Genomic DNA, 13,282 nt, shown 5'->3' with positions numbered 1-13,282 from the left:
ATTCTCTCCCCAGGTGATGCTTTTGTTCTTATGGGCCTCTGTATAAGATAATCCAATGGCCTGATCTATCTTCCCTGCAAGCAGACCACAGAGATTTGACCCAGCCATGTGTTTGCCTCCCTTTTCAACAGTGTGGAAACTGGGCACACTTCTGAACAAAAATTCTCTTGCCTTTTTCAACATCACCCATATTTAATTCTCTCTTTGGTCATTGGTGCTATAAAGGTTCCCATTTGGAAGCCGGATGTTCCACTGTCTCGGATGACTTCTTTTTTTGAGAGGGGGTCTCTTTCATCCAGGCTGGAGTCCAGTGGCACTACCTTGGCTCACTGCAACCTCCGCCTCCTGGGTTCAAGCAATTCTCATGCCTCTGTCTCCCAAGTAGCTGGAATTACAAATGCGCTCCACCATGCCTGGCTAATTTTTGTGTGTGTGTGTTTTTTGTTTTTTGTTTTTTTTTTTTTTTTTAGTAGAGACGGGGTGTTGCCATGTTGGCCAGGCTGGTCTCAAACTCCTGACCTCAAGTGATCTGCCCACCTCGGCCTCCCAAAGTGCTGGGATTACAGGTGTGTAATCAAAAAGTAATAATTACTTATTGGATAACATAGTTTTAAAGGTTCTCTAGACTTCCTGTTTCATTCCCCACTCCCCCCAAAATAGGCAAAACAAGAACTCCAGAAAAAACAATACTGAAAAAAGTCTTAGCCAGAATATTCAGATGCACTTTGTAAAATCTTCAGCTGAGGTGGAATATAGGGGATATTCAGACCCCATAGTATGTGCAGAGATGATTGGAGAAAACTGGGGGAAAGAAAACTGTCACCATTTCAAGACGTACCTTCAACCTTTCGACTGATGAATTCCTCCTAAGTACTCATAAGTTTGCCTGTTTAAGAGGATTTCAGCTTCACTTTGTTTCTAAACACTTTTCATTTCCTGTGAGAGTTTATCAGCTAATACATAAAACTTCAAAATAGTCATAAAATACACTTACCCTGTCGGACATTCTGGAGCTTTTATTTCCTCGCAGTCATCATCAACCCAATGGGACTCTCCTATAAGGAAAAACGGGTAAATGTATTGTTGAATCTAATTACAAATGCCATGCCTTGAAGCTCGCAATTCTGGGATCTGTGTCCTGTTTGATACTTTCTTTATGGGATATCACCAAAAAAAAAAAAAAAAAAAACTGAAAAAAACTCTAGTTTCTGGTTTGGCTTATAAAGTACACCCATACATGATGGGAAAGCTAAGATTTAATAACCGCAAGTGGTGAGGTGTTTATTTGAGCCTTCCGAGTCTAAATGGTTTGTAGATTAAAAAAACCAGTGGCGTCAGTGAACAAAATTTCATGTTTGTATCCCTCCAGAAATAAACTGTTTGGTCATTAGATGGAACATTCTTTTCTCCACCACTGGAGATCTCAAAGACATAGAAAGCATGGCAAAACATCCCTTTAGATGCAAAAAAAAAAAAAAAAAAAAAAAAGAAAGAAAGAAAAAGAAAAAAAAAGCTTAGAATCTACAGAGATAATAAATGGAACATTACAATAGAAAGATTATTTGCCAATAAATCTGCATACAGCCCTTGAATTTAGAAAGGAAAAAAAATGCTGAATTTCACTTTTTATCTTCCACCAAGATCTAAGAGCATACACCTGTCTTTCCTGAGTTACCACTATCGAGAATAGAGAACAGAAAAGGCCTCCAATAAAAAATACGCTTTCCTTTGAAGAAAATAAAAATTATCAAAAAGAATTTGCCTTAAATTATTTTAAGACAAACAAAAGTTACATGTCCTGAACAGAAGTAAAATTCGTAACCAACACATTGGAGAAATTGGTCCCATGTAGAGAGAACTGGAAATCTTCTCTGGTCAGTAAGACTCTAACTACTAGACAATGGGGTAACTACTATACTCCTTAAAATAAAGAATATTTAGTGCACATGTAGTAACCCAGAGCACACATGTGGGCCTCACAAAAGTACTGAAACTAGAATTTTACACCAGTAAAAGCCAATGCTTAATGATTCAATGATCAATGATACCAAGGGCTTCTTTTTAAAAAAAAAAAAAAAATTATTTCTAATAGCCTTTGTGGCTTCCTAGTACACTTACTGCACAGGAAAATTAAAAAGGAAAGGGAAATAAATTCTCAACCAATGTTATGCTTCAAAATAAAAGCATAATTATTGGGTAGGGGAAATTAACAATACAATAATTGTTTGTATGGGGAAATTCTTCAAATATATTAATATAATACCCTCTTGCCACAGCTAAACACCTTACATATTGCAGAACTGACTTGATTTTTTTCCTGAAATCTTTTAACGAACTTCTTCTTAAAAGTTCCACATCAGAGATAATGAAAAGGACTTGATTTAGAAATTTAAAAAGTGACTTACGAACAATAGGTAAAGATTATTGGATCTTCCTATCAACTTCTATAAGTGGGTTGCATGGCAACTTAAACCCATTAAAGAGAGTAAGTGCATCTTTTATATTTTCTGTAGTCCATTGACTATTGTTAATTATTGGAATAAAAGCATCATATTCCACAATCAACCAGACAAAGCCAACACTCATGCATATATGGCTTTGGGGTATAACAGGAAATGCTGGTCCCCTCATCCCCTTTACCAGCAAGTACCCCCATCCCTGGGCCGTTGCCAATGCCTTGGTGAACAACTTACATCCAATGGATGAAAAAGCCCTGGCCCCTTGCCTCAAGAGTAGCGACTTGGATTTACTCTTCAGAGCAAGCAATAGAGGGAGGTGAGGCTAACCAAAAGCACGTCCTCACTTGCCTCTCCACACTCCTACTTCCCTATCCTGTTTCCCTTTCCTCCAACATGGTTTTCCTGCAGTATATCCATTTCCTCAATTAACTGCACGTACCAAATTCCTGTCCCAGGCTCTGCTTCTAGAAAACTTGACCTAAAACCAAGACAGGAAATTTAGAAATCTCTTCATTATTATGGTTCTGTCTAATTAAGAAATTCTGGTTTCTTTCCTTTTTACTTCAGATCAGTGAAATGCAGAGTAGCAAAACTAATGAAGAAGCATGAGAAATTAAAAAGGACAATTCATTCCTTCCTCCCACACTCATATCCAGTGTGGTCTATTCCTAGCATCCAGGATCTCCTGGAGCACCTCCAGTTTTTATTCTTTTAAAGCTCAGGCCAATCCAAAGAAACACGTACCTTTGCAAACCACTTGGTAATTGGTACAGCAGTCTCCCCTGGCCAAGCAGTCCTCTGAGCAGTGACAGGCATTTTCTTCATTTCTGACTTCTCCACATCTGTCCTTAGTACACTCCCAGCCACGGGCTAAAATCATCCCAATAAAACATTTTCACTGCTGCACACTAACCAAATGAAAGAAGCCACAATTGCTTACAGGATTTCCAATGAAGAGAGAGAAAATCTCACATCATTTACTCTGCTTGTGAAATTTGAGTTGGCTTGAGGCCCAGATGACATTTGGAGAACTTACGGATAAAATGAATTTCTAAGTTTTCAAATCAGAGAACAGCATCACAATGCAATTGGGTTCCTTTGGAAAAACGGGGCCCTGAAAGGCAAGCAAGTATCCCTACCATTCTCCAATTGTCCTAAAGGATCCAACACATTTATGGCATCGAAAGTTTGTGATAGGGTTACCTATTATTATAGGGACAGCCTCTACAGCTTGGCTCTTTTACTTTCTGAAGTGGATATGCTTAGCTTTATTTTTATTTGATGTATGTATTTATTTTTGACAGAATCTTGCTTTCTTGCCCAGTCTGGAGTGCCATGGCGCAATCTCGGCTCACTGTAACCTCCGCCTCCCTGGTTCAAGCGATTATCCCGCCTCAGCCTCCTGAGTAGCTGAGATTACAAACATATGCCACCACGCCTAGCTAATTTTTGTATTTTTAATAGAAACGGGGTTTTACCATGTTGGCCAGGCTGGCCTCAAACTCCTGACCTCAGGTGATCCTCCTGCCTTGGCCTCCCAATGTGCTAGGATTACAGGCATGAGCCACCGCGCCCTGCCTAAAGTAGCTGTGCTTAGCCTTAATCAGTGTGATTCAAACACAAATCACAGGACAACTACATGGTTTCTATCTGCACCTGGAGGTTAAAGTCCTAAATAGGATGTGAAGAGTATAAAGGGGGCATTACGATGTTTGCTCAAGATTCTAACCACTGACCAAGTGTGGTCCTACCTACAAAGACAGGTCAGAGTTCCTCCTTTCAACAAGCCAAGTAAATGGGTTACAGATTTCCCTCTGATTGAGGGCTCACTGCTTAATTCTTACATTCAGCAAAACAACCTTTCCATTTTAAAAGGAGTGCTGTGTTTTCTGACTTTTTCATCTGCTAGAGTGTAAGCTCCATGGCAGGAAAAGTAACACCTCTCTCTTTGCTCTTCTATTTCCAGTGGCAGACTGTAAACCTGGGAGGCTGTGCCTGGCCTTGCTGTACCTGCTAGGTGTTCAATGAATATGTATTAAATTGAATTGGAAATGACTATGGAGATAAAATATAACTCTTTAAATTCAGAACTACTGTATTGAGAACTTTCATAGTTAATTCATTTACTCATTGACTCTTATACCATGTTTTCCATGTTCTTGGTGCTAGGATGTCATAAAGAACAGGAGAGACTAGGTCTGTCTTCATGGAGCTTACACTCCCATTGGAAAAGACAGATCATAGGCAAGTAAACAAGTAAGCAAGGTCATTTCAGCTTGTGCCAAGTGTTGTGAAGGAAGTAACAGGTGGCACTGATACAGAAAGACAGGGTGAAACAGGGGTGCTACTCCAGGAAGTAGAATGGTCAAGAAAGGTGTCATTGAGCTAAAATACATATGAACACTTCAGGTCTTTATCTCTTAAAATATGTCATAAGTGGAAAGGAATGATTTTGAAAGCAATCCTGCCTCTTAGTAATATTCTACCAAGAGAAACTATTGTTAGGTGAATACATTAATAAAGAGGTATTACGGGCCAGGCGCAATGGCTCATGCCTGTAATCCCAACACTTTAGGAGGCCAAGGCGGGCAGATCATGAGGTCAGGAGTTCGAGACCAGCCTAGCCAACATGGTGAAACCCCATCTCTACTAAAGATACAAAAAATTTAGCCAGGCATGGTGGCACATGCCTGTAATACCAGCTACTCAGGAGGCTGAGACAGGAGAATCGCTTGAACCCGAGAGGCGGAGGTCGCAGTGAGCCAAGACCGCGCCATTGCACTCGAGCCTGGGCGATGGGGAGACTCTGTCTCAAAAGAAAAAAAAAAAAGAGATATTAGTTGTTTGGTATAAGTGCTACCCCTGCCCCTTTTGGTCAATCATTAGCCAGAAAACTATGCAACTTCTATTTAATTTTTATTCTTTTAGAATTACCCTTGCATCCTGATTCTGTTCTCTGATATTTTTTGTTGTTTTGTTTTGTTTTGTTGAGACAGAGTCTCACTCTATTAGCCAGGCTGGAGTGCAGTGGCACAATCTCAATTCACTGCAACCTCTACCTTTCAGGTTCAAGTGGTTCTCCTGACTCAGCCTCCCAAGAAACTGGGATTATAGGAGCCTCCCACCATGCCTGGGTAATTTTTGTATTTTTGGTAGAGATGGGGTTTCATCATGTTGGCCAGGCTGGTCTCAAACTCCTGACCTCCAGTGATCCGCTTCCTTCAGCCTCCCAAAGTGCTGAGATTACAGATGTGAGCCACTATGCCCAGCCATTCTGATTTTTCAATATCCCGTTTCCATTCCCTTCTCTTCTCGAGCAGATTAAGTGCTTAGAATTGCTTTTCCCATAACCTCCTCTTCCCAAATGATGAGCAATTTTCTAAGGTTGCTTTGACTAGAGATATTGTGGGTTTTTTTCAATTCAAGGTGATTCTATCCACCAATAAACTTTTATTCTAATCCTAATTCCATAAGAAAATCATGTCTACATCACTTACAAAAGAATATCATTATTAATAAGCTATGTTTATTGAGGAACTATTATGTACGAATAAAATCAAAAATAATTCCAGAGTTTAAAGTGAACTATACACAAAGGACAAGTCAGTCATCTGTGTAATTTTCAAACATGGGAATAAACATAAAAAATATTTAACCTTATTGGAAAATAAGGAGGAGGTCACCTACCAGATTATTTTAAAAATATTTTTAAAAATAAGAATATTCAATGCTTAAAAGGAAGTGATGAAAGGCCCTTGTGTCATTTGGTAGAAACATAAACTTTCAGAAGTATAATTCTGTAATGTATATTTAAATTTTAAAAATGCATATATACTTTGACCCCAAAATCCCACTTCCAAAAATTTATCTTAAGGAAAATAGGCAAAAGTATGAATATGCATAAATTATGTTCATTGATACACCATTCATAATAGCAAAACTCAGGGAAATGTTCATTTAATTACTCAATGAATTAGGTTGCAACAGTTCAATGGAATACTACGTAGCCATTCAAAATGATGATGTGTATAAAGATTTATTAATACAGATACTTTCCCACACATGCATATATATACATACAGTTGGAAAAATATACATACATACATAGATACATACTGAAAACACACACAGAGTTATCAAAGTTTCACTGAAACACTGTGGTTGTTTCTAGGCAGTGCTCCCTCAGCAAAACAGAATCTCAGAGACTTTTGTTTTTCTCTTCATCCTTTTATTATTATTTGATATTTGATTCCTTCACATTCAGGATATGTTATCTTTGTACACAGGGAAATGGACTATAAGATATTATTATATCCCATCCTTAAAAAATTGAGGAACAAAGGCATGAACTACATTCAAAAGAGAGCTAAGCTAGAGTCAGGGATTCATTACATTTTGCAAAGAATTCTCAGACCAGGAATCCAGAAGTTTGATTTTACATGCCACAGACAAGATACTCAAGGTAAGGAGGAAACATAAAACATTAGTAAATTCCTTAGTGCCAAGCAAACACAGATTGCTGGCTTGAAATAATGTTTTAGAGCCAAAAATCTCTGCTGGAACATCTGTTCCATCTATACATTCAGCTTACAATAGTCCCAGCAATTTAGTTTGCAGACCCACAACTAAAAGAAACTGGGAGAAGTTCCAAAGGAAAGCAACCCCCAAAAAAGTGGTTAAATGGTTGGAAAATGTATTCTGCAAAAAACAGCCTAATGAAGCTGTTCTTATTGCAGGATCGCAGGAGGAAAACCAATTAGAACTAGTAAGGAAGTTTATGTTGGATTTCATATAAATCAAGAGTTACCACTTAAGCAAAACACGGTAATATCTGTTTCTAATGATAACATTTGAAAGATCAAGCTAACAGCAATGATAGTAAGAGTTAGGCCTTTGAAAGAATTGTCTAAGCTTAAAAGTCCAAAAACAAGAAATATCTGGCCAAGGAAACTGTGGAAACTGCTTCTGGTGATGTCAAGAACAGGATTGACTGTTGTCTTTCTCAGATAGTTTGAATATGGTATTGTCCAGAAGCATGGTGGATAGCTTACAAGATATCTAAAAAATCCTATCTGAAATACTGGGCTTTGAAAACTTAGTAGGTGGGATGGCAGAAGTCCCCAGAGGTGTTTTTCTCAACTTATCTGCATTCATATAGAAGCCTGTATATCCTAATAACTGTTCCAGTACACAAGAAATGTAAAGAAAGTCACAAAAAGTGTGGAGGAAGATTTTAGAGCTACCCAGAGCATGAAACTCCAAACAGAATTCCATAACAATTTTCCATTTGCACAGACAGTAGGGAATGACAGGCAGACTAACAGTTACTATACAATAAGATGAAGTAAAACAAATGCTAGAAGCTGGCTAAGCAAGAAAAAAAAATTTTTTAAACGAATATACACAGGCCAGGCGCAGTGGCTCACGCCTGTAATCCCAGCACTTTGGGAGGCTGAGGTGGGAGGATCACGAGGTCAGGAGATGAAGACCGTCCTGGCTAACATAGTGAAACCCCATCTCTACTAAAAATACAAAAAAATTAGCCGGGCGTGGTGGTGTGCGCCTATAGTCCCAGCTACTCGGGAGGCTGAGGCAGGAGAATGATGTGAACCTGGGAGGTGGAGCTTGCAGTGAGCTGAGACCATGCCACTGTATTCCAGCCTGGGTGACAGAGCGAGACTCTGTCTCAAAAAAAAGAAAAGAAAAGAATGTACACAATTAGGCTGGGCACAGTGGCTCATTCCTATAATCCTAGCACTTTGGGAGGCCAAGGTGGGAAGACTGCTTGAAGCCAGGAGTTCAAGACCAACCTGACCAACACAGTGAGACGCTGTCGCTTAATAAATAAATAATAAAAAAGAACATACGCAATTTGAGCTCACACGCCCTAGCAGTGAATGTGGGAATTGACAGCAAGAGATAGAAAGGAAGATGGTGAAGACACAAAAACGAAAACAAAAAAAAACCATTTCCAAAACCAGTACATCATGACTGCAGCTGCAAAGAACCTCGCTCTGCTGGATCTTGTGTGGAAACAATGGTCATTGGCACAGGGTATGCTCTTCATACAACCAATGATCATTCAACAAACGAAACTAAAACCCACAATCTGGATAGATCAAAGCAGGGTGGCCACTCCAGAATGCATACAATAGCAGGCAGCCTTTCAGCCATCTACTTGAAGGTAGAGAGGACTCATTAGTTACATACCTGTCTTCAAACAGAGCTCATCAAAGTCATGGCAGCAACTGGTGTAGCTCTTACACAAGTTGTCACAGCGACAATCAGGAGGTCCAGCTTCTTGAAGTTCAAAGCACCTGCCCTTGCAAGATCCGGAGATGTTAGTCCAGGGGGAGTCCGATAGCACTGCAAAGAACAAGAGGCAAAGACAATGGATTGGAGAGTGGTCGTGTCACCACGGAGAGGTGGCACTGGGAAGCTGCGTGGTGTGATGCTGCAGTGGACTCTGGAGGAGAAGATTGGCTCCATTACTTGCTACCCACGTACCCTGGGCAGGCTGCCCAACTTCCTTGTTCTACGATTTCCTCATCTGTAAAGTGGGGGACTCATAAAAGTAACTCTATGTTGAAATAAGAATTAAATGAATCAATCCATGTAAAACACTTAACCTCATGTCAGACATATAGAAAGAGTAACAAGTGTTGGCGATTGGTTCAATTACTATTTATAATTATTATTACTGCAAATCTGTGATGGTTAGTGCCCCATGGGTGCTAACGATGACCACAGAGAACGTACCTTGATCTATATCCTTAGAAACAAGAGAGCATGTCCCTATTTAAAAATCCAAAACTTTTTGCAAGGAAAATTCAGCTCAAATGTTCCAAGAACAGACCGAATATATGAGATTGAAATAGAAGACTTTTACAGTTTCAGCTGGTGTTTTACAAATACAAGCTCTACAATCTCGGCTTCTCAAAAAAATCTTCCATCAATATTTTCACATGATATAAGTGTATGTAAAAATCAAAAGAATCAACTAAAATTTGGGAGAAAAAAGGATTCAGTGAGATAAAAATTCCACAAATTTGTAATATGCACACAATATAGTTTCAAAATTAAATGGAAGTTTCATTCTCAGTACTGCCTAAATGATAAAATAGCTAGGTATTTTATTTGGTATAAATTTAATCATATGTATGTAGAACCTACATGAAGAACATAAGAAAACTCTACCAAAAAAAAAAATTGTAAGATCTAATTAAGGTGGGGGGAGGTGCCTCATGTCTGTAATCCCAGCACTTTGGGAGGCTGAGGTTGGTGGACCATCTGAGGCCAGGAGTTTGAGACCAGCCTGGCCAAAACAGTAAAACCTGGTCTCTACTAAAAATACAAAAATTAGCCCGGCGTGGTAGCAGGTGCCTGTAATACCAGTTACTCAGGAGCTGAGACAGGAGAATTGCCCAAACCTGCGAGGCAGAGATTGCAGTGAGCCGAGATATCTCTCTTTCTTTCTTTCTTTCTCTCTCTCTCTCTCTCTCTCTCTCTCTCTCTCTCTCTCTCTCTCTCTCTCTTTCTCTCTCTCTCTCTCTCTCTCTCTTTCTCTCTCTCTCTCTCTCTCTCTTTCTCTCTCTCTCTCTCTCTCTCTCTCTCACACACACACACACACATATGACCTAATTAAAATGAAAGACATACTACCTTAAAGGTAAAAAAATCAATATTATAAAAATACTAATTCTTCCCAAACAAACCTGAAGACAATGCAATCACAGCCAAAAATATTGAGAGTTCATGAAACTTGAAAAAATATTAAACGTTTATTTAAAAATAAAATATTTTAAAATAGAAAACCTCTTGAAAGGAAAAGTAATTTGATAAAGACTAGATAGCAAAGTATATTCTAAAGTTAAATAATCAAAGCAGTTTGATACTAGAAAGTAAGTAGATTGGCCGGGCGCGGTGGCTGAAGCCTGTAATCCCAGCACTTTGGGAGGCCAAGACGGGCGGATCACGAGGTCAGGACATCGAGACCATCCTGGCTAACCCGGTGAAACCTCGTCTCTACTAAAAAAATACAAAAAAACTAGCCGGGCGAGGTGGCGGGCGCCTGTAGTCCCAGCTACTCAGGAGGCTGAGGCAAGAGAATGGCCTGAACCCGGGAGGCGGAGCTTGCAGTGAGCTGAGATCCCGCCACTGCACTCCTGCCTGGGCGACAGAGGGAGATTCCGTCTCAAAAAAAAAAAAAAAGAAGAAAAGAAAATATGTAGATTAATGTTGTGGATGGGGCCCCATCAGAAAGTAGGGACTAGAAATAATTAAGTTAGAGTCTCATCTCAATATACAAAACAATTTCTAATAAATGGAAAATATAAACAGTCTCATAAATGTTTCTAGGAATTAAAATTTTTGTAAAGTAGAACGTAATTTAGAAAGACCTATCAATATTTTAAAATGCTTATAAATGTTTCACCCAGAAATTCTATTACTAGAAATTTACCATTTACACATATTTGCAAAATTTGCCAAGCTACATGTACAAAAAAATGTCCATTGTTCATTGCAGCCCTTTTGTTACAGGTAGAGACCCTGAAATCAACCAAAGTTGTTTTTCCCATCAAGAAAGAAAGAATCACTATATCCATAAGTGGGCTATTGCACACCCCTTAAAAAGAATGAGTCAGATCTGTGTAGGCTAATATGGAGAGATCTACAAAAGATATAAATAAGTTGTTTAAAGAATAAATACAGGGTAGAGTGCTATATATTAGACTTTGTGTTTAAAAATAGAGATAAACAGGACAATAAGGATAGAAACGAAGATAGAACTAAAAACAGAGCCAGAACTAGAGACGAGTGAGTGACAGAGTGGGGCAGAAGGAGGGAGAAAATGTCCAAGTTTGTGTCACATTTTTAAAATGCAGGTGTGAATAAATTTTTTCCTTCTGTAAGAAACAGCTTATGGAATTACATTTAGGAAAAATGAGAAAGAGAGGAAGAAGATTTTTACCTTCCTGTTTGAAATTTCTAACATTCTACAAATTTGCATGTAGTTGCCTGGTCTTTTGTTTGCTTACTTACCTTCTCTTTCCTTCTCTCTCATTATATATACATACCATACAATATATGTGTGTGTGGGTACGTATACTTATGTACAAAATATATAGTGTATAATATATGTCTGTGTGGGTATATGTACATATGTATGAAATACATGCCATATATGTGTGTGTAGGTATGTATATATGTACAAAATATATATCATATAATAGATGTGTGTCTGGATATGTGTATATATGTACAAAATATATACCATATATGTGCATGTGGGCTTGTGTATCTATGTATAAAATATATACCACATAATATATGTAAATATCCTAACAAATATTATTGACATGCGATTTATAATTTTTCTTATTTACATGCTTATGAATTTTTCATTTTTATAATTCATATGTCTTACTTTTAAAATCAAGAAAAAGCAAGAAGCAGGAGGAGAACAGATGTTAAATATCACTTCTAGGTTCGCCCAAGCCATTTATCTGAACATTCTTTGTCCTTTGTCCTCATTAAAGTCAGAGTCATCCAATCCCAGGCTTTAAGGCATCAGATCAGTTCAACTAAAGCAAACAGATTGACCAGACCATGAGATGTGAAACACTTTTGCATGGTTGCTCCTAGGATGTTGAAAGACATACAAACCATACCAGTTCAGTTTAGAAAATAATATTCATTTCCAATGCAGAGGTCCATAAACCACATTTTTCTATTGTCTTTGACCAACCTATCAACAGTGCATGCTGAACCATAAGAAACCATGGAGGCAGGAGGGGTTGAGAAGTAAAAAAAAAAAGAAAAAAAATAGAGAAAGTCCTACAGTAAAAATAAATATAAGGAAAGTACTTACAATAGAATATTCCTTAAGGATACCGCTTAGATAGACTCATTTCAACATCTATCTAGTAAATTTTCAGTAGAATTCATTCCCATGAGCTGCTTAAATAAATAAGCTTAAATAAATAAGCTTAGCTATGCTGATAGCTGAGATACTTCAAAGAGATCTAAAGGCAATTTGTTTACAGATGTGCGGTGTTCCTGTATGCATTTGAAATTGTCCTGCAACCACGCGCCTTGCTTTCCTTCATCATAATCATCTCTTCCCTGTGTCTTTCATTCCTTTTTTTTTTTTTGAGATGGAGTTTTGCTCTTGTTGCCCAGGCTGGAGTGCAATGGCGCAATCTCAGCTCACTGTAACCTCTGCCTCCCAGGTTCAAAGGATTCTCCTTCCTCAGCCTCCTGAGTAGCTGGGATTACAGGCACTCACCACCACACCCAGCAATTTTTGTATTTTTAGTAAAGACAGCTAATTTTTTGTATATTTAGTAGAGACAGGGTTTCACCATGTTAGCCAGGATGGTCTCCATCTCCTGACCTCGTGATCCGCCTGCCTCGGCGTCCCGAAGTGCTGGAACTACAGGCGTGAGCCACCATGCCCGGCCTAACTCTTTTAAACAGAGCGAGTGTATGGTGACACCTCAGTAATGCCACACACTCCTGTGTGCAATGGAAAAGACAATCTTGATGAGTTGAGTGTACAAAAAATAAATAAATAAAATGATTAAATTAACAAATAAATAAAATAGAACAATAGAGTGGAATATTCACTCTGCTTTTCCAGGGTCTATTCCATCCCAGCCATCTTCTTTCATGACAAGCTCTAGTCCCAACTGTTTTCCTAGGAGTTCTGCAATCCACCTTTATATTCTTTTTTTAATCACTTTTTTATGGATGAATAATAGAGGTACATAGTTTTGGGGTGATAATACATTCATGTAGTTGATAAAAATCAAGTCAGTATA

General features: G+C 38.5%; 1 protein-coding gene and 1 non-coding gene across 11 annotated transcripts in view; one reads left to right on the top strand and one right to left on the bottom strand.

Moving 5' to 3' along the window:
- The window catches only part of LOC105468526 (ectonucleotide pyrophosphatase/phosphodiesterase 2), a 118,439-nt gene that overhangs the window by 61,517 nt on the left and 43,640 nt on the right, over positions 1–13,282 (bottom strand). For all 10 annotated transcript variants that reach the window (XM_011718744.3, XM_011718746.3, XM_011718745.3 and 7 more), the window contains exons 3-5: positions 8,670–8,825; positions 3,204–3,329; positions 995–1,055 (exon numbers count right to left, since the gene is read on the bottom strand). In XM_011718744.3, the coding sequence (XP_011717046.3) occupies positions 995–1,055; positions 3,204–3,329; positions 8,670–8,825 (343 nt within the window). The remainder of the gene's footprint in view (positions 1–994; positions 1,056–3,203; positions 3,330–8,669; positions 8,826–13,282) is intronic.
- LOC112424421 (small nucleolar RNA SNORD55/SNORD39) lies at positions 12,943–13,020 on the top strand. The gene has a single exon (XR_003015166.1). It is a non-coding gene; the product is annotated as a small nucleolar RNA SNORD55/SNORD39 (small nucleolar RNA).

This window comes from Macaca nemestrina, chromosome 8, assembly GCF_043159975.1.
Source record: "Macaca nemestrina isolate mMacNem1 chromosome 8, mMacNem.hap1, whole genome shotgun sequence".
Lineage (NCBI taxonomy): Eukaryota > Metazoa > Chordata > Mammalia > Primates > Cercopithecidae > Macaca > Macaca nemestrina.
The sequence above is the reverse complement of the archived record's forward strand: the minus strand, read 5'-3'. Positions and strand labels throughout refer to the sequence as shown.